Raw genomic sequence first — 26,161 nt, forward strand, 5'->3', positions numbered from 1 at the left:
TGGCTCGTTCCCCACTGCTCGTTTTGAGAGGAGGGGTCATCTTCCTAAGGCTTGAATGCTCGGCCAAACTGATGGCTCCCGCAGGATCGGAGCCCCGGGGAGGACGTGGACTTGGTTGTCCATTCAGTCCTGTCTCTTCGAGCGGCCCTTAGGTTGACTCATCCTGTGTGTTGAACGCATGAGAGAACAAACGAATGAATGATGTGGATGAGCAAACGCAGGCGGCCACGTTCTTTCGGTCTTTAGGAGAGCCAGAGGCCACGGCAAAATCTAAAAGATGTGGGCTCAAAGTGCGGCCTCGGAGCCGGCAGAGGACTCACCCAGGAGCTGGGCTGGCGCTATCCCCGACCCAGTGAATCCCAGCAACCTGACATTTGAAACAGGTGCCTCCGGCTGAGTCGGACGCACACCCAGGTGTGAGCACCTGAGTGTCTGTAGGGTCTCAGAGGAGAGAAATCGCGTCCCGAAGGAGCAATCAGGGCCGGCCTCCAGGAGGAGGCAGCCTCTGCGGACCAGAAGGAGTGGAGTCTGCTGGAACTGGCAGTAGACTTCGGGAGGCCAGGGGCTTGCTCACTTCGGTAGCCCCAGCGTCCGGCAAACGCCCGTTGGAGCAAGCGGTCAACACTGACTTGGCCCATGAACAAGCCACAGGCCTCCGAGCCGCACGAGTCCCCCGCCGAACCTCCCTCCACCGGACCCGCGACGCTGCAAGCGCATGCGCGCCCGCGCCAGTCTCCACCAGGCCTCCCAACACACGCCACCGCCCCTCCTGGCCAGTGCGCAGGCGCCCGGAGGGCGCGGGAGGGTGACGTCATTGCGCCGCGGACTCCGTCCCGGGAGGCGTCGCGCACTGACGGCGTCGCCATGGAGCCCAGGGCGGGTGAGGGGCCGCCGGGGGTCCACCTGAGAGACGCCCGGGGGCGCGGAGGGGTCTCCGGGGGCGGACAGGCGGCGCGGAGGGGTCTGAGAGGGGTTTGGGGTCGAACCGGCGGCGGGCTCGGACCCAGATGCCGGCCCCAGTCGGTGGAGTAAAGAGAGCGGGGGAAGAAGGAGGAGGGCCGCCTTCTGGGCACGTGGCGGTGTCCGTGAGCGCCTGTGCGAGGCGTCGCAACTGCCCCGTGAGATCTGCACTCCCCTCTCGTCCCCACTTGACAGCAGGGGAAACTGAGGCTCACGGCTGCTGGCAGGGGCGGGACTGGGAACCAATGTAACGTAAACGCCAGGGCTCCTCATCACTGTGCTCTTAACAAGTGCTTTCCGGGCCTCGGCTGCGCCGGGGCCTGTTCCAGGCACCGGGGGGCTCGCCCCCGATCCCCGGGCCTTTAGGAGGTCACCCTCTAGCGGAGAAGAGCTTTGGTGACTGACTGCGGGATTGTTGGGCAAAAATAATCCTCCTAAGACTCTTGGTGCGCCGGGGTCTGTTAAAGCCAGGTTCCGCAACCGGGAGTAAGTCCACTCCTGCCCCTACCGCGTGTGCAGCATGTAAACCGCACGGTAACCATGCCGATAACACGCCGGGGCGATCGTGCAGACCCGCCGGGGCCAGCGCTGAGCTCAGAGCGAGAGGTGGAGGGTCAAGCTGGCCTGACAGGCCCACAGCCCGTGGAGGGCAGTCAATAGGCAGAACAGGGTTCAGGCATGTCACACATTAATATATGTCGCGTTTTATTATCCTAATCATTCCCCATGTTTCCGTAACTTTCCAAGGGCAGGGAGCTGTCCTTTTTCCCTCCCTCTCCCCTCCCACTTAGCCCATTGCTTTCTAAATGGGAGTCACTTAAATTTTTGTGATTAATGGACTCTCCAGAGCAACGGCCATGATTTCTACGTTTCTTGTGTCCCACACAGTATCCTGCACAGTGTTGGGGAGGTTGTAAGACCTCTGGGTTGTTAGTGAAAGTGATAAATGCAATAACCTTATAATAGTTGTGCCATTGTAATTGTTTGTTTGAAAAAATCAAACAAACAGGGTGCTCTGGGTTCCTAAAGGAGGGATATCTGTCTGAGACAGTACTCAGATAATGCATCGTGGGGGAGGTGGTGTCTCAGCTAGCCCTGAGGGAGAGGAGGGGCAGGACTAGGGAGGAGAGAAGGGGAGGTCCAAGGGCCTGAGAGAGAGAGCGCGAGAGGTGGGCAGGTGTATGAGGCCAGGGACCAATAGTGGTTGAGCCACTCTTTGCATTCGAGGTGAGGGTGATGAGAGATCAGGCTGAAGTGACCAGCAGGGCTTTCCAGCTCATTTCGGACCCTATAACAGAGGGATCCTCAGGGCACTGGAGCAGACAGGATGGGAGACTTCCTGGAGGTGGTGCCCAAGCTGGGCCTTGAAGAGTGAGGGTTTGCTGGAGGGACGGGGAGCCAAGCTGACTTTCCAGCAGAGACCAGCAAGTGCAGAGCTCTCAGGAAAAAACAAGCCAAGTGCGGGAAACTGCCTGCCTGTGTGGCCCTACCCAGGCTGACACAGTGTCGTCTCAGCCTGCATCTTTAGAGATGTGTGTTCCCTAAGCACATCCACATCTGCATTTTTTGTTTCTGGAGTCGACAGAAGCACAGCTAGGGTCAAGAAGCACCAGTGGTGTTTGCAGTGGGCTCCAGGAGGCTCTGAGCCTGGCTGTGAAGGGCCTTGTCTGCACACTGCCCAGGGGATCTAGGTCTAGCCTGTAGGGCCTCAGCAGTGGAAGCCTGTAGCTGTGGCCCTTACACCTTAAAACTACGTGTAGAGGCTTAACAAATTGATGTAAATGGGCAGGGGCTGGGCTGTACAGCATACAGCAGTAACAAAAGGGGACTGCCCGAGTGCAGTTTGAGCTGGCCCTGTAGGGGAGCACTGAGCATCTGCAGAGGGATGAGAGTGCTTCGTGTGTGTGGACTAATCTGCGGAATAGTGAAAACAGCAGCAAAGTGCAGAGCAGCGTGTATAGCTGCGCGTGTGGTGCACGACCTCAGGGAAGGGACAGGAGGGCGAGAACAGCGTCTCCTCTGTGAAGCCTGAGATCCCTGGGGAGGAATTCACCAGGAGAACAGGTGCACTCATTGCCTTGGGAGAGGGGACCTGGCAGACAGCAAGGAGAGAGGGTTTTCATTGTACATCTGTTTGTATGTTTTAAAAATCCATTTACAAAAAATTAAGCTCTTGAATGTATTTACATGATTCCAAGCCACACAATTCAGAAATGTTTATGCCGAGAAGCTGGCTACCAGCCCCTCACACCACCCATCCCGGTGACTCCCGGCTCTCTCTGGCCATGGGGCTGCTCCCTTGTGTCACTTTTGAGCAGCCTCCACTCATTTAAGGGAGACTGAAGACTTTCGAGGTTAAACCTGCCCGTCCTTCCTGTTGGGTGCTGAGAGGTGCCCCAGCCACACACACTGTGTGTGGAACCTCATGGTCACAATCTTGCTGTGTTTAGTTATGGTGAACACCATCAAAGGTCTCTGAAAAGAAGAGGTTGCAGCCTCAGAGATGCACATGTGTGTGTCTCCCTGCGGAGACTTTCAGATGGCGTAGGGTAGATAATGCTCCTCTTCAGCGGGAGTTACATGTGGCAGTGAATCTACTTCCAGGTTGGGAGTGAGAATATTCCAGCAAATGAGATTACCACATATGAAATTCCTTGCTTCATAATGCACAGTGCTGTCCGTATAGGAAGTTGTTATGAAAATAAATCAAGTAGTAGATATCAAAGTGATTTGAAACAAACTTCTGTACAAGAACAAGGATATCCTTTTGGACCAACTAAAATAAAAATTCAGTGAATATTTTTAAATGTTCCTATATGAATGTCCTGGTTTTATGTTTTTTCTACTTAACTGGAAACTGCTTTTTATATTTCTCCACTCCAAGAGGAGCACATAGTTAATGCAAATTTTATTAGGACTGCCCTAATCAAATAATTAAAGTATATTTGTTGCCTAAAATCGCATTTCCAAAGTTGGATATAAAATAAAAGATTCCCATACTAACAAAGGGGATTGTATGTGGTAATCCAAAATAATAACTGGCTTACAAATCACTGAGGTTTAAGACAAGCTTACTGGATTTACAGCGGAAGTAAACTAGTCACAGCTGTTTAAGACAGAATAGACTGAGCGTTAGATGGCAGTGTCTTGACTGAACAGACCTCCATCTCCTAGTGAGGACTCGAGGAATGCCTGCTTACGTGGTTTGGGTTGCATTTTGTTCTCCTACTGCTGCAGGGTAGTAGAACTAGGTCAACACTTGCATTCTGTTGAATTTACTCTGTTTTTGGACTTGAACAATTTGTTGTGAGTGTAAATCTTATCACTTCCCCTGATTTTTTGATGTAGACATGGGAAGCCCTAGATTCTGGTCTGGTGTGGTGGAGTTGTGGGTACACAGGAGCAGGCCCACGATAGGACCCGGGGCCATGTGCACTGTGGGATTCCTTTCTGTTGTATTAATCAGGCTTACCCTTTGTTGCGATAGGTGCTTCCAAACAGGACATTCGTGAGCAGATTTGGGACTACATGGAATCACAAAATTTAGCTGACTTTCCCCGACCTGTTCATCACAGGATTCCCAACTTCAAGGTACTGAAGCATTCCTGGAGCATCCAAAAGGAAACCAGGATATTCCTAAATGAGTAACATTAGTAATACAGTTACCGTTGTGCTTCATGGTGGATTTGAATTCGGTGGACGGGAGTGGTGGTGTGAAATCCAGACCACCTGGCTGGGGCGTTTTTGTGTCTGGAGACATCCCTCATTGTGTTACTCGACCTTCACTCTCGGGGTCTCTTGCCTTCCTGTGCAGGGTGGGTTGTGTCTTGCCAGGAGGTGATGCTGAGGCCACTGTTTACCATTTGATGCAGAGTAAGACATTTATCCTGGCTGGGAGCATGTTATTGTTGGGATGTGTTTTCACCAAACTGGCTCTCTAGGAACAGTAAGGAGTAATGCTATCTGAGAGGGAAGCCCCACTGCTAGCGCCTTTGGAAAGAGAGGAAGGCCTTGCTAGTTCCTGCTGACTCCAAGCCTCGGTTTCCCCACTATTCAGGATAGAAGACAATCAAAGATGCCTGTCTTTGACGGTATTAATAGAAAAAAGTTTGTTCGAAATTGGCAATATAACACAACTCATGCTCTTGGGCACGCGTGCTTTCCACAAGAAAAAGCGCTTTTTGAAAATACACTGACAGCCCTGTCAGGCCTGAAGGAGGGTTGCCATCACCCTCTCCATTTTGGCTGGGCTTTCCCTGCACCTGGTTTCTCAGGAGCAAGCTCCAGCCCTTCTCTGGTCCTCGGCTGAGCTGGTTCAGAGGCCATCCTGTCCCTTTGAAACACTGTTCTTTTGTGTGGTTTTTGGAAGGCAGCTGTGCTCAGCACTGTACCACCAACACTGGATAAATTTTTGTTGCTATTTTGTTTTGTTTTAGTGCTTGTTACCCCAGGGAGAGAAAGGTATGTGAAGTACAGGGAAAACAAGAAAGATGCACAGAATTAGTAAAAAGTCTCTAAAAAGGCATCAACTAGGAGAGGTATGGGGGTTTTGGGTTAGTGGTAATAAGCTATTTCTTGATTTAGGTGGTGGTTACATGAGTGTGTTCATTTTGTGAAAATTCATCAAACTATGCTCTCATGATTTGTATACTTTTTGGAAAGTATGTTTTATTTCAGTAAAAAATAAGTTGGGGCTAGGTTAGCTTTCTCAGTCCCTTTCTACCCTGCCTGCTCTCTTAGATGTCTCTTTAGGTGACTGTTAGCTCTTGTCTCAGAATTAGCACACCCCACCTGTCTGGGTGGGGTGCTGGAGCAAACTGCTCAGGCTGTAGTTGGCCCGTGATCATGTTGTCCTCTCAGTAACATGCAATTGCGTTTAAAAACAGGGTGCTCCTCGTGCTGCCGAGCATTTCCCACGCTTGCAGGCATTCAAAGTGGCCAGAACCATTAAAGTCAATCCTGATGCTCCCCAGAAAAATGCTCGCTTCTTCGTCCTCGACGTAAGTGCAACTCTGTCTGTTTGCCTAACCAGGGCTCTTATCTGGCTTGCCAAAACATCAAAGACCTAGAAGGTTTTGCCAGAATGCAGGAAGTGAAAGTGGACCCTGATAAACCGCTGGAAGGTGTTCGGCTGCTGGCGCTGCAGGTAATCCTGTTTCCCTGAGTGGAGCCCTGGCTACTGACGGGTCATGTTCTCCAGGTGGCGGGTAAACGCGGGCATTCCTGTATTTGGAAGGGTGGCGCTTCTGACTCCCTCCCACACAGCGTGCCCTTGGAGTTGTTTTTGCCAGGAACAGTGTGGAAGTCTTGCAGTTGTTTAGCGGTCAGTCAGTCAGAAGTCCTGAATGTTTCTACATTCAAAGATAAAGGACATTCAAAGCGATGACATTGAGGCATTCTCAAATCTGATGTGCTTCATCAGAAGAGAAAGAGTACAATGTTTATTTCCTTCTGCTACATTTGTGATATAATTCTTTGAAACTTGATAACCCTTGATTTGATAAATGAGTCCCCAAAATATATAAATTAGAACAGTGTTTCTTAACATATATATAGGCCTCTTTTCAAGAAAAAAAAGAATTACCCCAGGGTTGCTTTAAATTAATATATTACAATTTAATAAGTATAAACATAATATTTGGTATAAATTTTAATGCTCATAGCTTTCATGCAACTATAAAACCAAAATAAGCATATAAATTAAATAAAACAACAGTAGAAAAGCAATAACATTCAAATAGCCGCACTCATTTAATGGAACGGCTGGTGGTGTGTTGCTGAAACCAGTCACTGCTGATAACATGAGCCTGGTGCTGAATGTCGCAGTGCGGGATCTGTGGAATCTGCCTTATGATGCCTTGGCTCATGTGCTGACTGGGTTCTCCCAGACTCCTGAGGAGCCGTGGTTACGCGGGCACCTTTCGTCCTGCGTGGAGAGCTGAATGTGCCAGAAGGGAAGTGAACAGGGATGAGGGGGGGGTCCTGATCTGGTTCTTGCAGCTGTCTCTTGTAGAAGATCATGTTGTCTGCTAATTGTGGTTCAGCCCCAAGAGGGGCCTCTCCTTCAAGCTCTTCTGGAAGCATTCTTTCTTGCCAGCCTTATTTTCCCAGTCAGTAAATCACTTTGATGAGCTAGGGTGATAGCAGCAGCAGCGTGAAGGACCTGCAGTGAGCACTTACTATGTGTGAGGCACAGTTCTAGCCAAACACCTTCCTGTATTGTTTCATTTAATTGTCCCATTGCCCTATAAGCATGATCTCTGTTCCCTATGACTTGGAGGAAACCAGACACGGAGAGGTCGAGTGTCTCGGCCAAGCCACACGTTGGGAATGGTGGAGCCGGGATTCTGACCCACAGTGTGACTCCAGAGCCAGTTCTCCACATGTTGGGAGAGTCGGGGTGTTCTTACCTCTCAGCCCCTCAGAGCACAGAATCAAAGGCCTTGAGTGTGCTGGTAATTAGATGAGTCAAGGCAACCTGTACGGGGAGTGCAGCCAGGTGGCAGGATGGAATAGCTGAGTCTTCACCGTCACTTCATTTATTCAGGGGAAGTCAACAGCTGAGCTGTTGAGAGTCTGCTGTATCCCAGGTCTATGTCGGGCACAGGGATGTAGTGGTGAAAAAGACACAAAGACACATGTGGTCCCTGCCCTTTAGGGCTATAGGCTCCTCAGTGGTTTCTGGAGACTTGAGTGGGTCAAGAATCACCTGGGAAGCAGCTAAACCTGCAGGCTCCTCAGCTCCACCTGAGTGCAGGCAGGGATGGTGATACACATGGCCACAGACCACACCTGGGGACACAGTGGCCTGTGCTTGGGGATGCAGCTTCCCAGACTCAACCCCAGACCTCGAGCTGGTTTCTCGAGTCTGTTTTTAGTAAACACCCTGATGGCACTTGGAGAGCCGCTGTCCTTATCCTGTGCAGCGTTTGCTGACCCTGGCTGCACGTTAGCACCACCCGGGGAGCTTTGAAGACTGTCTGCTGCCGAGGTCAGGTGCTGAATCAGAGGCACTGAGTGCGTCTGGACCTTGCTGAGTCTTAAAGCTCCCCAGGTGATCCTGATGTACAACTAGGGTTGAGAGCTACTGAGCCGGAGGCGAGCAGCTTCCAGAAAAGAGGGAGTAACTGGAATAATCTGTAGTACACCAGAATCTGGAGACGGCACATGAAATGAACCCAAACCTCTTTAATTCTCAAAAGGAAAGTAGCACGTGGTCATGACTTGTGTTGAAAATACTCTTCTCTTGTGGTTGCAAACCTTGAAGTAAGCCAGACTGTGGTTTTATAGGCCTTTTATTAGTCTCAGGCTGTCATCGCCTGCACAAAAACTAAAATATACTATTTTTTACACAAAAGATTTTATCAATTTTATGATTGCCTCATGTCTTACCCCTGTGTAATCTGCAGAGATGCCCTTGGGCGGTGGTTCTCCACCTTCCCTGTGCATCAGTCACCCAGTGGGAGGTGCTAGGCCCCGCCCCCAGTGCCTCTGATCATTTCTAACAAGTGCCCCGGGGGCTGCTGATGCTGCTGGCCTGGGGCCCCCACTTTGAGAATCCGTGCTCTGGGACTCACAATAAGGCATCTGAGAACTAAAAAGAAGGCGGCTCTGGACACAAGTCAGTATTGAATATTGATTATAATGAGTACTGATCTCTTAAACTGCTTTTCATTGAATGGCAAATGGATATAAATGCTTGATGGAATAACGTTTTTAATGTAGCCATGCTATGCCAGTTTCAGATTAAAGCATTGAAACTGTATACTGTTAATGCTGAAAACAGAGGGTATAGGAAAGGTATGGTTGGAATTTCTGTGAGAACAGATCTTTGGATTTGCATTATCATTTTTTTCATGTAACGAATTTGAATGGCAAGTTAATTAGAGTTAGCAACTTTAACAGACACCATGCCTCTTCATCGTAAGGCAGGGTAGAATAGTGGCTCTAAGTAAAATTGACCCCCACGTGTTATTTAATTGGATTTTCAAACATATCATTTCCTTGGCGCATACCACAAAATGCAGATAATAGTAACTTGCCTCTGTTAAAAACATACGCAAGACAGTTCCTGTATCATTTTGTAATTGATTGATTTTCTTTTAAAAGAGTAAGAAAATGCTGTTGGTTCCAACACCGCGACTGAGAACAGGGTTATTTAATAAGATCACACCACCCCCTGGGGCAACTAAAGACATCTTGAGAAAATGTGCCACGTCTCAGGTAAGTGTGAGAAGCAACATCACCCAGGAGGAAAGAACTGTTCACAGCTGTGCCTCTGGTGAGTTAGAATAGCATAAAATACACCACAACGTTGAAATCTGTTAACAAAGCCAAATGAACAGAGATGTTAAAGTATTCCGCAATCCTATCATTAAAGGAGCCAAGTAAAAAAAATATGTATTCTGTTTGTGTAACAGTTTCTATTTTGCACCAAGTTGGCAAATTGTATATTTCCTGTTAGAAAAGAAAAGAAAAGGAAAAGCAAGTTGTCTGGTACTGTGGCGTCCTGTAGTCTTAAACTGTGACGTTGCTCTGGCGCCCTCTAGTGTTAACCAGTGACATCGTCTAGCACCCTATGGTGTTTTCCTGAATGCCACCACAGCAGTTGGGGACAGTGGAATTTCCAAAATATGTTCCATTGGAAATTGCCTCACCAGTTCTAAAGTAATAATGGCTGTAGTAATTTAGTAATGTGATTTTATTGAATGCCTTACAATGTAGTAAAATCAAAATGTGTAAATATTACACTGGGGTGCATTATAATGTAATTTCCTTGTATTTTACAGATAAGGAAATAGAATTTGGTGACTCTTTTCAAAGTCCTAGAGTAGACCTCAGGCCATTTGATTCCTCGTATACTGGGAATAAAAAATAGGGCATCAAGGTATTCCCTCTTTTTTAAGGGATTTTCTACTTGTCTGATGCATAAAAATTGAATATTTTATTGTTACTTATTGATAACCTGTCTTATGCCAAAAATGGAATTTGATGTGGCTTACAAAAATACATATAATAAAGTAAAGTAATAAGATATGTGTAGAAAAAGGAGCAAAGAGAAAATGAAGGTAGAAAAATAGGAGACAACCGTGGTTCTGGTGAGTGTTCAACAATACAAACCGTGTGACTCTCTGGAGTCGTCAGACGTGGGCCACAGATTTGAGCCCACATTTCCTAGAGCCAACAGGGAAAGTGATTCATTAAGTCGTAGGTTCCAGACAGTCAGAGCAGTCGTTTTCCTGGGATCGAGGTCCAGGTCAGATACATCCATGGTGCTGGTGTGGTGGCCTGTGTCACCCTTAATGGCATCTATGCTTCCCCTGCAAAGATGACTGCTCATTGCCAGGAGTCCCCGTGAAGCACTGGCACTGGCTGGTCCCTCCCAGACACTCCTGAAAGTATGGCCAGGTCCAGGGTAAAGCCAGACCAGCTCTCACAACTGAACTTTCAATGAGGATTGAACAGCAGCATTTGGGCATTTTATAACATGAGATACCAGATCAAAATCAGAGATCCAGGGTCATGAACCTCAAAAGCATTTTCATTTTCAAGGACTTGCATTTAGAGCTGAGGACTGATTTGACTGTTGGGAGTCCCCACACTAATCACACATACTGACTCTCTAAGTGACTTGTCACACACTTATAGACAGGGCCCCACACCACACCCAGTGACCTGCCACTGCCAGGTCCTGTTCCCTACAGTGCCCTGATCTGGCTCCCTAGATTGACCTGTGCCCTCCTTATCTGAGAACCAGACCACATCAGCCGCCCTATTCTTTAAAGACAAGCCTCCGTTAGTTAGTGTAAATGGGTGCATTTTGGTTAAATAAGTAGTATTTCAGAAGTGATATGCTGTGCATGAAGATAACGGCCTCCAGTATTTCATATGGAATTCAGATGTCATACATGTTTACTGATCATGTCTTACGTGCCAGATGTGTTACCTCTGCTCTCCCATTTCATTCCCACACCAGTCCTGGGAAACAGGCTCCAAGAGGTTCCTCCTGCTGAGGTTACAGGGCTAGGAGGGATCTGGACCCAGCTCTGTGTGACTCCCGAGTCTGTGTTCTCACCACTATTCTGCTGCCTTATGGGAAAAATGATTTGCTAAACATTATGAAATTAATATCCTATTCATTTGTGTTGTTGGTTCCTCCTGGTGTCTTTCCTGGGGAGGGAATTCTGGGAAGTTATTCTAAAGTGGGTTCTGAGCTCTGGTTTCCCTGCAGTGCCTCTCCGCAGTGCCTCGTGTCTGTTGCAGGGCAGTGCGAGTGCTTGCTCCATATAGGAGGTTGATTCACACCCCGAGTGCTGCTTTTAGGGGGAAGCTCTCAGGTCGGCCTCTGTGTTCGCAGGGCATGAGGAACTTCAGCACTCCCGTGGGCTTGGATTCCAGGGTCCAGGTGGACTTAGTTGTGGTGGGGTCCGTCGCTGTTTCTGAAAAAGGTAAGATTAAACACAGAAACTCAGGGATACGACCACTTACCCTGCAGCTTGCTGCTCCGCCAGCCTTCTGTTCATCTTACGGAGGCTGATGGTACCTCACTCCAGCTTTCTGGAGGCATGCCTGGCCTCCTCAAGCACCGCACCTCTCACTCATGCTGAAGAGTTAACTCGGTCCCTCCCACGCTCTGCCCCACTCAGCGCCTTTATGGCATCTTCACTTTCTTAACAGGACAAATAAAGTGAGATAAGCTCTCTTCAGGTGGTGAAAGCTTTTCCCTGTGTTCTTAAGTTGACTGGAACTGGAGCTGAGTTTATTTGCAGTATGTCAGTAAATAGTTGGTTTTAGAGAGCCTCCAGTAAGTGGAGAAACATTAGGTTCTAAGCCTCGTTTCTGTTATGAAGCGGCAGCCTCCTGGACAGCGCGGGTGCCCCAAGCCTGCCTCCTGAAAGCCTGGTGCTTTCTCTGTAGGCAGGTGAGCAGGGCGGCACCACCGCGCCAGCGTCTGCGCTCTGCCGAGCCGCCCCCAGGACCTGGGCCCCTGCGGACTCCTCCCCCTCCGCTCTGCCCCAGGCTCAGCTTGATGCTCTTTGAAAACGATCTGTTCATACTACAGCAGGATCAGTAGGTTCCAGTGGGGTCAGCCCATCGCATACCTGCACTTGTATAATGTAATTTGGCCCCCACTGGGAAAGCGTTCCCTCTCCTCCCTTCCTTCCAAAAGAAAAAAGGAGAGAACTGTCCAATGACGCTCATCAACTCTCTCTTTGAAAAATTAATCCGCCAAAGCCCAGTTCTTCCTTCAAGAGAGGTTCCCAGTGGTGAGAGATGGTCGAGATCATTCATTCCAAACCCTGAGCATCATGTTTTTAAATGTTGGCCTTTAATATCTTCACCTTAAATTTACTCTTTTCCCAGCTCTCACTCTGGGCTAGTGTGTGAGATGTTGTAGTTCTTTATTCTTTGTTTCTGTGTATTCCCAGTTACAGATGTTTCATCTGTGTCATCAGGGATGGGTACACATGGGCACACTTTTCTTGTGTGCCTGTCTTGTGCCAGGTGGGCACTGGGTGTCTCTGCCTTGAGCCCACAGTGAGTGGGAGGAGCAGACACGATAGCTGAACTAGGATACTCTTGGTACTAGAAACAGAAGTCAGAATGGACATTAATGGGTTCAGAGGAGGGACCTGTGAACCTTGAGCATCATCTCAGAGGTGACCTCAGGGCTAGCTCTTGTGTGCCAGGTGTTTTCAAGGCAGGTAGAGCAGGAGAGGGAGAAGGAGCTAGTGTGGTCACGTGGCGTGGCCCTTTGGTGGTTGGGGTTGGCTTTCCAGAGACCTTGAGGCCAGGTGACAGGATTTGGGCTATACTCTTTTGGCAATGGGACATTAGCAAAGATTTCTTCTTTGAAAAGATCATCAGGAGTTTTCTTTTTTAGCTCAGGATGTATGAAGAAGAAAACAATGTTTTGTAAATATCATCATCCAGGTAACCCCCTGATTAAAGCAACAGAATCACCATGCGCATGTTTAGAAAATTTGAATAGCACAGAAGCATCCCTGGGCACCTTCCCTCTTGCTGTCCCCGCACAGCCCCATCCTTGTGTCCATACACGTAATACCAGCGCTGTGAGATCCAGGTGTCCCATGTATTCCATGTGTGGGTTGTGTGTCCGTCCTGTGTCCATTTTGGCAGGAGGGCAGCAGCACTCAGGGCGCTCTGGGCTGTGCTGGAGGACGGATCTCCACAGTCTGCTGTCAGCGCAGATGGGTCGGCCTCCTGCTGTTGAACAGCCCTGACTGATAGACATTTCAGTTATCTCCAGGATTTGGTTTTGATTTTTCCCTTACAGATAACGCTAGAATGAGGGGTAGTCTTGTCATATGGTGTAGGTGTGCCTTTGAGGACTGTCCATGGGGTAATTCCTAGGAGAGGAATTGCAAACCAAAGGGTACATTTTAAATCCTGATGGATGTTGCCAAATTACCCACCAGAAAGGTTGCCCACCTCACATCCCCGACACCTAAGGCCTTGCCTCTCTCCCCACTCCCTTATTAATAACTAGAATTATCCAACTTTGATTTTTATCCATCTGATAGTGAATAATGGTATTTCGTTTGCTTTTTGATTTGCATTTAGTTATGAGTATGAGTGAAGTTGAACGTTTCTCATATGTTTGCTATTCACCTGCCTGTCTCTCTCTCTGGACTGTTCGTATCGTTTGCTATTTTTCTGTTGAACTGCCTTTCTCTTGTTTCTTTGCATGCATGCCTTTTACTTGTAAAAGTAGCAAGATCAGAGTGGGATCTTGGAAAGATGCATGAGCAATGATGCTTATACTCTTGGTAATGATGCTGATGTGATGTTAAATAGAAGTCACAATTTCTGAAATGCCGTGGGCTTCCTAATGGGAAGATCTGTAGACTAGTCTTGGGAGCTAGAAGCCATTTTAGCGTTCGCTGTCTTGCTGCTTTCTTTTCTCCTGCTCAGCTTCCCCTTGAGCTCCAGATCACTGTTTCGTTGTGCGGCCGTTTACGAATTTGCAAAATAGTACTAGTACTACTGCTTAACCGCCCCTTCAAGGACGGTAGGGTTGAGTGGGTTAACTATTCAGTGCTTTTTACGAGACCGGGCTATGCCATCTTAAATCATATCACGTATCCCTCATTTTAGAGTTTTTATTTTCTCTGCGAGGGAAATACATGGAAAAGATTTTGCCTTTAATAGGAATTTGTTCTTAATCTTTTAAAAAACTACTCTTTCAGTGTTTTTAAACGTGAGTCCTGCCAACATAAAGCTCACATAAACGAAAGCTCATTTTCCTTTGTAAAGGAAAAGTTTCCATGTTTAAGAGGTTTGAAGTTCTCTTCGTTGTGTGTTACCCACTGTACATATTCAGTATTGTCATTCCTCTCCAACTTCTGTAAGTCCGTATTTGGTGGGCTGCCTGTGGGGTTACTATGGAAGTTTCTGTGGAAGGGCCAGGGATATTGGGTCCACGTTTCTCCTTCCATTGTGTGTGACACAATGAAAAATTTACTTCTAAAGGATTTGCCAGACCCCACAGAGATATTGATTCTCTGTGTTGTTTCTTAGGCTGGAGAATTGGGAAGGGAGAAGGGTATGCTGATCTTGAATATGCCATGATGGTGTCCATGGGAGCAGTCAGCCCGGGGACGCCAGTGGTCACCATCGTCCACGACTGCCAGGTGCTTCCTGTGAACGGGCCAAGCAGAGCCACTGCCACGCTCCTCTGAGAGAGCAAGGGGGCGGGAGGGAGGGAGAGAGAGTGGTCTCTGCCTTGACTCTGTGCCATGTTGTGAGTGGTGTTGATCAGCCGGGGCTGGATTCGTTTGCTGGCACAGTAGCTAGGCCTGATCCACGGTGGGTTTGGGGAGCATCATACTGATGCACTACATCTAACTTAGTGGCGCAGTGAACACGACTGCAGCCACATTCCTCGACAGCTCTTTTACCCACTTCTGTTTGACCAGGTCGTCGACATACCTGAAGCGCTCCTTGAGGATCACGACCTCACGGTGGACTATATTCTCACTCCAACGAGAGTCATTGCCACGGGGTGTGAGCGCCCAAAGCCAGCGGGAATCATATGGTCCAAGGTGGGTCACCGCATGGCATCGAGGGAGGCTGCAGCATCCCGTGGCCAGCTCTGGCCATAGCCTAGAGGCATCTCCTCTTTTAACTGTGTTCTCTCTCTGGCATGGCAGCTGTCCCCAGGCCTGGCGTGGCTGTTAGAGTTACCTGTGAGCTTTTGAACAATTCAGCTCCTGAATCACAGTCTCTAGGCATGGGCCCAAGAATCTATTTTGCAAACCCGCAGGTTTTGACAAGCAACCAGGTTCAGGGTCTCCTGCTGCAGACACCCAGCCGTAGGTGGCAGCAGGGACCACATCGCCGGGAGGGCTGTGCCCTGAATCTATTTGCCAGCCGGTTTTCATTTCTCAGAGTTGCCTTCCACCATCCTAGCTACAGCAGGGTCCTATCTCATCGGTTTTTCCTTTTGCCAACCCAAATTTTCTCCCTGTGGTCTGGATCTGCAAGCAGAACTAAATCGAGTAGGAGGCAGTACCAAAGCCTTCATCTGCTGCTGCCTTTGTGACTTTTATCTCCAGAATAGGCAGGGGCACATAGTACAGATTGGTCTGCGTAGGAGTTTGACCCAGAAGCCAACCTGTAGGTTATGATACCGTCTGCTGGCAAGCAGCCAGAGTCACTGAGAAAGCAGGGAGAGGTTGTGCTTCACTTGGATTGAAACCCGTGGCCAAATAAGCGTTTGGCCATTTCCTATTCCTTGAACCTGAATCACCCAGAGTTGGAAGGCAGCCTTCCTTTGGGCGTGGGAAATCAACAACATCCACCTCCATGATGAACACCGACATGAAACGCCCTGCGCTTCTACCGCAGCCCAGCAGGCTGTTCCCTGCAGACACAGGCGCCACAGGCGGGTGGGGTTTGGGCCATCGCGGACCTGCACTCCTTCTGGGTTAGCCCCTGATAAAGGCAGACAGGAGGAGTGTGTGAGACTCAGAAGTGAGTGCACCCCGAGCACCAGGGAGAAGGCACTGACACCCTTCATGATATTAAAATGTCCCTTGGTGTCTTTCGTAAGAACCTGGGTTCACCTTGGAATTTGGATCCACAGCATCCCGTTTCAGTGGAGGCTGACACACGGGTCACAGGAGCGAGGTGCTGTTTGCTCAGAGCTGAGAACACAGGCCCCAGGAGGTTGCACGTGGGGGCTGGCCACAGTGAGGCCATGGGTCCCCTGGGGGCCCACACTTCATAGACGAGGACCGATGCAGCACACGTTAGGAAGATTCTGGGTGGCCTCTCCAGGAAGAGAGAGATATGTGGCCTTGGAGAATAGCCATGGTTACGTTGTGCAGATTTTAACAAGAAAAATATAAAAATGGCAACAAGTTAGGGTATCAGTTGGGTTAGGCAAATATAATCCCTCTTATATAAAAAACCAGACTCAACCAAAGCTTCCTAAAAAGCGGTCAGCCACACTGGTGACTGGTGTGCGTGAGGCATTGGGGCCTTTACTGCTTGTTGGGACCTCGACTTTTTCACCCTCTTGCCGGAAGATGCTAACATTTAATGAGGCCTTGGCAAGAATCTCAAACTTTTCAAAGGCCGTTTCTCATATTTTGGTCGTGTGCTCTCAGCTCTGCCACCTACTTGTGGTCCCTTTGCGTGGGTCACACGAAGGCAGTGACTTTGTCCAGCCCCTGGGGCTTTCTGTTTTGGCCTTGCTACGCTGCAGCCAGAGTGAATATCCCTCAACATTGGGGAAAAAGTCCTGAATTTCACTGAAGATTTAGAGAGGGGGTAGGGGAAGTTCAATGCTGGGTTATAATATTATTTCAGATTGACTATTTGGCAAACACTGGTATATCCTTCCACAATATTCTACCCACAGACTCTCTATCACGTAGGTATTAGAATCCAAGAATTTGCCTCTTGTCTATTTTATTGGAATATCTGGAGTCATATTTTTCTTCTGAACACTGCAGACCACTCAGATGAAGGTTGTGAAATGAGTACAAAATGTGATGCATTTTTTTCACTTGTCCTTGGTACACAAAGATTGTGCAGCATTTGATTCCCTGGCTTTTGTTCCAGCTTTTCAAGAAGTAAGGGTCCTGCCACAGCCTGGAGACCAGCCTGGTGTGGACTCCTGTCCGACTGCAGTTACTTCCAGCAGTGGATCTCCTCGACCTGCCTTCTGAGTCCACACAGGCTTTTCTCCGCCTGTGCCTCCTGAGTTTAACTACAGAGACCAGGTGGCACGGTGGTTTAGAGCATGAGTTTAGAAGTCGCCATTGTACCACTTAGTCGCTGTGTCTGTAACCTTGGGCACGCCCTCCCAAGTCCCCCGGTTGTTTGTCTGTAACGTGGAGATACTGTTGGTACCAACTTCACAGGTTGGTGCGAGGTAGTGTGTGTAGAGTGCCTCACCTGGTGCCTGGGGAGCCTTTGCTGTTGTCATCATCGTGGTAACAAGGGTGAAATGGTGGTTAGTTGTTGTGAGAAATCTGCCTGGACACTGTGGCATGCTTTTCCTTCTCGTCACTGCTGGCAGAATCCTTACGGTAGTCCTTCGGGTAGTTTACTGAGCTGAGACTGGGTCTCACTGTGGCTCTGTGTGGCTGTGTGTTGTTACATGAGGCCCTGCTGTGCCCTTTACTACCTTTACTGCCTCTCAGTGAAGGAGAAGACAGAGACGCAGGAAGGAGAGGGAGAGGCACAGAGACGTTCTACTTTCCCTTCCTCCTTCTGGAAGGTGTGTCTACTCTGTGCACATGGGGCCCTTTTGTCTCTCAGGGTGGTCTCCCACCTGGTGACCTGTAGAACTCGGTATAGGGTGCCACGACTGCTCCACCTCATCCACGGGCCACCTCCCTTGAGAACCCAGAGCTCCCTGAACCCCAGGTAGACTGAGTCCACCCCAGTGGAAGGAAGTGCTTTCCCCCAGGGTCTCTGCTGGGCTGGAGGACGGTGCAGGGGACCTGGCCATTGAGGTGGGAGTATGGTCCTGAACCTCAGACAGTTCTTCCAGCTCAGATGACCGTTTAGTCTCTGAGACAGTAATCCAGATGTCCCTACCTGTGGACAGTCATGTGTAAGATGATCTGTGATGGGCCGAGAGCCCTTGGCCTGGATGCCTTAGCTCTGGCAGGAGGAAACTGAAAGTCCCTGGCCAGCTAGCATCTTGCAGCCCCACCCACAACCTGTCAGCTCCCGGGGCTGCGAGTTGTCCGGCGAGTCATGGCAGAGCAGTAAAACATCCTGCTCAGGAGTGTGGCCGCCTGCTACACCCAGGTGAGTGTCTAGAAAGCCAGGGTAGGATGGAGCCCTCTGTCCGCCAGCTCCTCTCACACAGCCCCGCTGGACTGGACCTCTGGACAGCCAAGACCCATGCCTTTTTTATTATTTCCTGCTGAGCTAGACTGAGGCAGAGGGAGGGTAAAGGACTGACTTTAAGAATACCCTGGGGGCCGGCCCCGTGGCTTAACGGTTAAGTGCGCACGCTCCGCTACTGGCGGCCCAGGTTTGGATCCCGGGCGCGCACCGACCCACCCCTTCTCCGGCAGTGCTGAGGCCGTGTCCCACATACAGCAACTAGAAGGATGTGCAACTATGACATACAACTAACTACTGGGGCTTTGGGGGAGATAAGGGGGGGAAACAAAAAAAGGAGGAGGATTGGCAATAGATGTTAGCTCAGGGCAGGTCTTCCTTAGCAAAAAGAGGAGGATTAGCATGGATGTTAGCTCAGGGCTGATCTTCCTCACAAAAAACAAAAAACAAAAAAAAGAATACTCTGGATGCTGCTGGCCCAGTGGTGTAGCAGTTGAGTGCGTGCGTTCTGTTTCGGCGGTCCAGGGTTCAGCGGGTTCGGATCCTGGGCACAGACCTACTCATTGCTCATCAAGCCGTGCTGAGGCGGCATCCCACATAGAGCAACAAAAAGGATGTACAACTATGACATACCACTATCTACTGGGGCTTTGGGGAGAAAAATGGAAAAAAGGAGGAAGGTTGGCAATAGATGTTAGCTCAGGGCCAATTTTCCAAAAAAAAAAAAAAAGGGAATACCCTGGAGACATGGGCAGACAGTGAGGTGTGGCTGCAGCTCCATTGAAACAGCTGCACCGGTAGGGCCCAGGGCACCCATGAGGCTGTATCCCCACCAGCCGCAAGTCAGAGGACTGCCCCCACGCCCCCTAAGTAAGTGCCGTGGAGGTGTTGTCCCTGCTTCCCAAGGACAGCAGCCTGACACTGTTGACCAGAATCTGGACAATTGACTTGCTCAAATCAACTCATGTTTTCCTTAATGAAGGAAATGGGATTCTGCCAGGGTCATTCTCATGTTTAGACTCAAAGAAACAAATGATGATGTAGCTTCCACAGCACGGTCTGTTCACCCCTGCACGGCCTGTTTGGGAGGGCTGTTCTAAGATGATCACAGCATGCTGCGTTGATTTCCTTCTTGAGAAGGACAGACTCCTCAAGAGAAAGGATTTGGGAAAAGGAGCTCTCCTGTGATCAGCAGCAGTCCTGGGACATTGAAGCTCCATTTCAGATCCCATGGAAACACTTGTTCTCTGGAAGTAACAGCTAACTGTGAACTGACACCTACCTACAACTGGGCTAGTAAGTTAAGAGGGCTGATAGATGCTTTTATTTTAAAAGAACTACTAAGGCCGGCCCAGTGGCGTAGTGGTTAAGTTCGCACGCTCCACTTCGCTGGCCCGGGGTTTGCGGCCCTGATCCCGGGCACGGATCTACACACTGCTCATCAAGCCGTGCTCTGGCGACATCCCACATACAAAATGGAGGAAGATGGGCACAGATGTTAGCTCAGGGCCAATCTTCCTCGCCAAAAAAAAAAAAAAAAAAGAATTACTATATTTGACCCAATAACTCATCTAGGAATCTGTCCTAAAGAAATACTTATAAATTCACATAAAGATTGATTTATATGTATTCAGGTATACGGCAGTGCCTTAAATAGGGGGGAAAGTTAGTTTCCTACACTTTAAGTGCATACAGCAATCTTTAATGGCATGAGAACATGCTTATGGTATAATACATACTAAGTGGAAAAAGTAGAATATAAATTTATATGTTCGATATGTAATTTTGCGTTCTGCTCATTATGTTAAAATATGCATAGAAAAAAGATGGAAAGAAACACATCAGAATATTAACTAGTTATTTCTGTGAGGTGAGATTTCAGATTTCTTTTCTACTTTTGTTCCCCCAAATTTCCCACAACAAGTACATAGTACTTTTCTAGTAAAACTATTCAGTGGAGAAAATATTAAATTTGGTAACCATTTTCTAAGCTAGACTTTCAGCCTGGGTGTGTGTGAATCCAGTTTCGCAGCATTGAGGTGTGCAGTCTCTGGTCCCCAAGCTCTCAGGTGGTGAAAACGAGAGTTCAAGGTCCGAGATGGTTAAACATGTGCCAGTTCTTGAATTCATGTGCTTGTGTACGCCGGTCTGTCCAACATGTTTGCATCAAGCTTATCCCTGTATACTGAGAAGTGGACCACAGGGCCACTCTTCCCCAGGGGGCCGACATTCTGGGATATGGAGCACCATGGACCCCAGAAAATAACAATGTTTTTACTAAATAATTTAGTGACTTCTGGGCCACTCCCAAGTAGCCCATCTCTTCCTGACACTGGGGAACCGCCTGATACAGAGATGGTGTGGTCATTGCCCCTGCCTGTCCTTCAACACCCACAGTAGGAGCGTGATTATAAAGGGGCAACACTGTGGAGACTCCTTCTATTAAGTGGCACCTTTGATCAATTATGTGCAAAAAGATGTCTTAAATGAGCAGCATTATAATTGAGACACTATAGTTAGAAAGTGAATAGATGCTTCAAGGCGTGGGTGACCTGTGGGCTTTATGCTCCTCTCCTAAGCATGCCTATTCCTGGAATTATTTCACCTTGATCATTTGGAGGCATCCAAAGGCATTTTCATCAGTGAATGAGCTTGAGTCTCTTGCAAGAGAACTAACCATTATTGTGTTGTGGAAGTTGTTTTTCATGTTAGAAACACTTTCGGTGTTTCTATTTATCTTTGCCAGCCGCTGCTCAAACATGTCCGAGCATTTTAGAACAAGAAGGATTTTAAAGATCATCTCTCCCAGTCTCCTTATCTTCTGGTCAAGTAAGGTGAAAGCCAGGAAGAAAGGTGACTTACCCACAGCTATAAAACCAGTGTGTAGCGGAGGTAAGGTTACAACCCAGGTCTCTTCCTCTTGGGTTGGCAACAGATGTCTTGCGAGTCAGAGTTCTGATTTGTATTGGACTTAGCATGTATTTCTAGGGGACAGATCTTTACATTTCATCTTGAAAGAGAATATATATTTATAAATGACTGGCATCTGTACGCTTCAGTGAAGAGTGATTGTAGCATATAAAAGAAAATCAGATTTGCGTTATACAATTTTTTAGTGGAATGATTAGTTACAGAAGGGGAAAAATATTTTTTTTATGTTTGATTAACAAGCAATATCTTTCATTTCACATGGCAAATTGACAAAATGTAACAAATGTTCCTAATTGCCAGCCAGAAGAAACAGAGCAGCACCACCGTGGCCCTGTCCTCAGCCAGTCCCGCCTGTCCCGTGGGCTCACAGAGGCCTTTCTGTCAGTGTGGGATGGCGACCAACCCAGGCCGCCCCACAGAGAGTCCAGAAATGGCGAAAAGCTGCGAAAGTGGCAAAAGCCACCTCAAAGTCAGGGAGGTTTTTCCATTTAGAACTTGGGGGGGGTGTGGAAGAGGGGGCTGACGTTGCTCTTGAAACGACCATTTCCACTTCTAAAGATCCCTCTGTGTTAGCCTGTGTGGCGTGCTGTGGACTTCATTAGTTCATAGTGCGTGGTTAAACATTTTCATTATTCTGCAGCTGATTGCAGCTTGTACGTGCGCCAGCTCAGGATCAAGTAGCTCCCTGTGATGTGTGCAGAAGGGTGTATTTTTGCTTCACTCGACGTGTTTCAGAATGGATTTCTGCTGCCCGAGTGTGGAGCCTGCCCCATGGGTCAGGTTTCCTGAGACACCTATGTCTGCCTGAGGGAGCCCTGTGGTTCCGCTGGCAAAACACACGGAAGTCACGCACTTGAGGGGTGGTCAGCTGGCCAAGATAGCTCCGGAACAGGCGCCGGAGGAAGTGCGCTGTTTCCCAGGAGGGCGCGTGGTGGCTCCTGCTGCGGGTGCTCAGAGTGGAGTAAGATTTAGTTCTTCCATGGAAGTATAGTCACACTTTTTCCCTGACTGAAATTGCAGTTTTAAACTTGATCATCCTTTCCAAATACTAGATCTAGTAACTTAAGAAATCCTTGAGATTTCTTAAACTGGAATCTAATTATGACCAGTTTAAATCTGTTTTTAAATGCTCTGAAAGATAAGACAGTAGAACAGGGACATGGAAAGGAGTTGGGTTGCCTGGACTCGGATCATCTTTGGGGTTCTTTGGGACCAGAACCTCTAGGGTGCTGGTCTGTGGGTATAGTCACCTTCGGATGAATCGATTCATAAGAATTGCAGAGGGTCAAGGAGAGAAAAATTCCTTTTGATTAGCAAAGAGCAGTCACATCTTGTGACTATCTCCATGGCATAGACGTGATTTTTGTTTGTTTTTTCTTTGTGTCTGAACAATGGGAAACGTTAGAAGGAGCAGGCCTGTCTTTGCACCATGCTTCTACAGCAGGTGAGAGTCTGTGTGCGGTTCTGAAGAGCAGCGTGGACTAGCGCCACCCTCGAGGCTCCTGACACGGCAGTGCCAGGGAGCAAGGGCAGTGACGGTTGGAGAGCGCCCTGATGCACAGAAAAGGCCTTGCTGAGGGGAAGAACGTTGTCTGCTTGGCACTGGGAGAGAGAGCAAGGTCCTACATTAATGAGGACTAGGAGCCTTTAGGTTTGCGAGAAGGCACTTGACTGTTCTTAGGTGTTTGTGTTTCTTTAAATCTCACTCTAACTTGTTGGTTCTTAGCCTGGGGCTTGTGCAGCTCTTGTGGGCTGGAGGTCTGCGAACAGACACTGGGAAAGTGTACACGTAATTGTGGGGGGTCTTGCTTGGGAGGGAGCCTCAGCTTCTCTCAAAGGTCCCCAACACCCGCCAAGGAGAAGAACCATCTCTCTAAGTTACATATGATCCTGAATATAATGAGAACGTTGATGCTAGTTGAACTATTTATTTTTGTAGAGAAATTATACCTGTGTACCTCACGTGCTGATCTGTATTCTGACATACCCACATCTGTGGGAAGCCCCGTGTTTGGACCATTGCTTGCCTCTTGGTAACTGTGATCATTTAAAAGCTTTGAGCCCAAAAAGAAAGACAGAAAGCGTCTGTAGGGAATGAGAATGTTCAGAAAGGACAAACCAGTGTCTTTCTGTTCCTTTTCTGCCATGTGATTCCTCCAACAATGTGAGAGCAGTTCTGCCCTGGGCTCAGTTGTGCAGGTGCAACCTGACCGCGTGGGCGGCCCCCAGTCTCCACATTTCGGGCTGGATGGAGCCAGTGCCAGTCTGTTCACACTGGCTGAACCTCATGTATTGGGACTCTTCTGCCGCCTCCTGTGTTGCAGATTTCAGGAAATATTTGTTTGTATAGGAGTCCGATTCCTTGAAACTTAACATTTTTTGTAGTATTTCTTATTTTGTAGCTTGATGACCCATTGCTAGAAAGTATTTTCAAAGATGGCATTCTATTTTAGATTTGCCTTGTTTCTGCTGTTTTGGCAACACCTTGAAAGGTCTGGTCCCTGAGAAATGTTCCTTTAGTGGAGAGGTGGAGAGGAGGGGGAGGCGATCCCTGTGGATCCACCCAAAGGGATAGGTGGGGGGGCAGGGATGGAGGCAGAAACCCCCCACTCTCCTGGGGGGTCCCCAGGGGAGTCATAACCCTCATACTAGTGACAAGCCAGGGGGGTCAAAGCTACTGATTAAGACAGCGGGGGTCCCACTTCCCGGAGGGCCAGGCTGGGCCATTCAGCATCTAATCTGTTGGTGCAGCGTGGCAGGTAGCAGCGTGGCTGGCTGCTCATGTGAGTGTGTGGCAGAGGCCCTGTGTGACTTCGATTTCTCCTCCCTCGTGACCATGTCGTGGTCCCTTGTGGACACCTCGAGAATAGCTGGAATCGCTTTACTTTTTCAGATCAGCTGTGAGATGATGGGGAAAATCCCAATACTGAGGAGCCTTCGAAACCGAGAGAAGCAGGCTGGGAAAGACGTCACCCTTCAGGATGAGCCCCAGCACCTGGAAACGGGCTGTCAGCAGATGGCTCCCCTGCACGCTGTCAGAAGACTCCGGGACCCACCCCAGCCGGAATCTGGTTCCGTGCAGGGGGAGGATGTGCCTTCTGACACTGTTTACGTCGGGAACCTCCCCCGGGACGCCCGAGTGAGTGAGCTGAAGAGAGCCCTCAAAGACCTCAGCGCAGCCCCCCTGCGGCTCACCTGGCAGGGGCCACAGCGCAGGGCCTTCCTCCATTACCAGGACCCGGCCTCGGCCCAGCAGGCCGTCTCCTGCCTGCAGGGCCTACACCTGGGCGCCAGCACCTTAAGGGTGGCGCTGGCCAGGCAGCAGAAGGCCAGTGATGTGGTGGGCGGCCACGCTGGGGAGCCACACTCTGACCACCGCCTGGCCGTCTCTGACCTATGACGACGTCCTGCTCCAGTCCCCAAGGAATTTCAGCAGCCCACATAGCAGGACGCGGCAGAGCTATTGCTGCCTGGGCTATTTTGAATTCAGTCTCCTAGGAAGTCACAGCCTTCAGTTACTGCCTGGTGATCTCCTGACGAGTAGGGGAAACTAGCAGTAACACAGTTCCTGTGTGCAGGAGGCTGAGAACTCGCTGTATGCAGGTTCTGGTTGACCTTGGGCCTTTAGCCTGTTGCATGGTGTAGACATGCTGGTTTCTCTGTGGAGACAGCAGTGTGGAGGGTTAGGGGGCTGAGTGAGCAATAAACAAGTGGGAGTAAGTGGTGACAGTGATTTAGGAGAGTCTGTGCTCTGGATTTGAGGGGAGTGGGGAGTAAGAGAAGAGGGATGGAAGATGCTGCCAGGAGAGGCCCTGGCAGGGACCAAGTGCAGGAGCACAGAGGGGCAGAACCAGAAAATGCCCTCGTGCTCTTGGGTCCTTGGCCTGGCACTACTGGAGGCGGCTGTACGCAAACCAGAAGCCAAGTGGTTCAGTCCCTGGGTGAAAACTGCTTGTCACCACTCAGTCCTAGTGTCAGAGATAGATAGTCGGTCCCACGTGGACTCTCAGTTGAACAGGTCTCACCTCTGTCCCCACCTTACCTTTCCAGCCCCGCTCCTCCCTCTGGAGGAACACCCTCCACCCTCAGCTCTCAGCCAGCTGCCCTGCACGCAGCAGGAAGCTCTGTCCTGCAGGGGTCATTGGCTTTGGAAGATGCATTGTCCCAGCCCACGTCATAGACAGAGTCTTAGACACACACTCACGTGCGCCCAGTGCCTTATATGTTCTGGGTTTTTCCTCCAGTTCTCTGTTCCTAAAAACACTGTAGATTTTGGCTGAATTTTGCTTTCTAAACAGAAGCACTTTTTGCAGTTGATGCTGGGCAAAAAGTCAAAATAAGCATTTAAGTGGAGATTATATTTTTTTCAAATGTATATGCATTGGAAATTTTAACTTTTTCACCACGGGTCTTATTGAGCATACTTTAAGTGCAGTATTGTGCCTCAAGAGGGCAGGCCTTGCACGCACTTTCAAGAAAACGTCAAGGCCATCATCTCCCTTTGAAAAAGCATTTTCTCATTGGTTTCACGGTGAAAATACTATGGAGACTTGGGAGAGAAAATCTGTCCTTAGATTTGCTCTTTTTTGTGTGTGTGAGGAAGACCAGGCCTGAGCTAACATCCGATGCCCATCCTGCTCTTTTTTGCTGAGGAAGATTGGCCCTGGGCTAACATCCGTGCCCATCTTCCTCTACTTTATATGGGACACCGCCACAGCATGCCCTGACAAGCGGTGGGTTGGTGCGCGCCCGGGATCCAAACCTGTGAACCCTGGGCCGCTGCAGTGGAGCGCGCGCACTTAACCACTGCGCCACCAGGCCGGCCCAGATTTGCTCATTAAATGCAGACTCCTTTGCCAAGTTGTCATGAATAAAATGAGGGGGTACAAATGTCTTAAAACAGGCCTGGATCTTGCCTTAGGGCCTCATGGCTCTCTCT

General features: G+C 49.0%; 1 protein-coding gene across 3 annotated transcripts; it reads left to right on the plus strand.

Annotated features, from left to right (window-relative positions):
- Window positions 1-822: 822 nt before the first annotated feature.
- MTHFSD (methenyltetrahydrofolate synthetase domain containing) lies at window positions 823-25,597 on the plus strand. Of its 3 annotated transcripts, none has more exons than XM_087419832.1 (8): window positions 823-880; window positions 4,448-4,551; window positions 5,847-5,960; window positions 9,070-9,183; window positions 11,318-11,408; window positions 14,503-14,615; window positions 14,901-15,026; window positions 24,116-25,597. In XM_087419832.1, the coding sequence occupies exons 1-8, from the start codon at window positions 865-867 to the stop codon at window positions 24,620-24,622; spliced, it is 1,185 nt and encodes a 394-aa protein (XP_087275958.1). In that variant the 5' UTR covers window positions 823-864; the 3' UTR covers window positions 24,623-25,597. The 3 variants fall into 3 exon arrangements, with proteins under 3 accessions (XP_087275958.1, XP_014648134.1, XP_087275959.1); XM_014792648.2 differs by lacking the exon at window positions 5,847-5,960 and adding an exon at window positions 5,993-6,106; XM_087419833.1 differs by lacking the exons at window positions 5,847-5,960; window positions 11,318-11,408; window positions 14,503-14,615 and adding an exon at window positions 5,993-6,106.
- Window positions 25,598-26,161: the final 564 nt, after the last annotated feature.

This window comes from Ceratotherium simum, chromosome 30 (genome assembly GCF_057802395.1).
Source record: "Ceratotherium simum simum isolate JZ-2026a chromosome 30, ASM5780239v1, whole genome shotgun sequence".
NCBI lineage: Eukaryota > Metazoa > Chordata > Mammalia > Perissodactyla > Rhinocerotidae > Ceratotherium > Ceratotherium simum.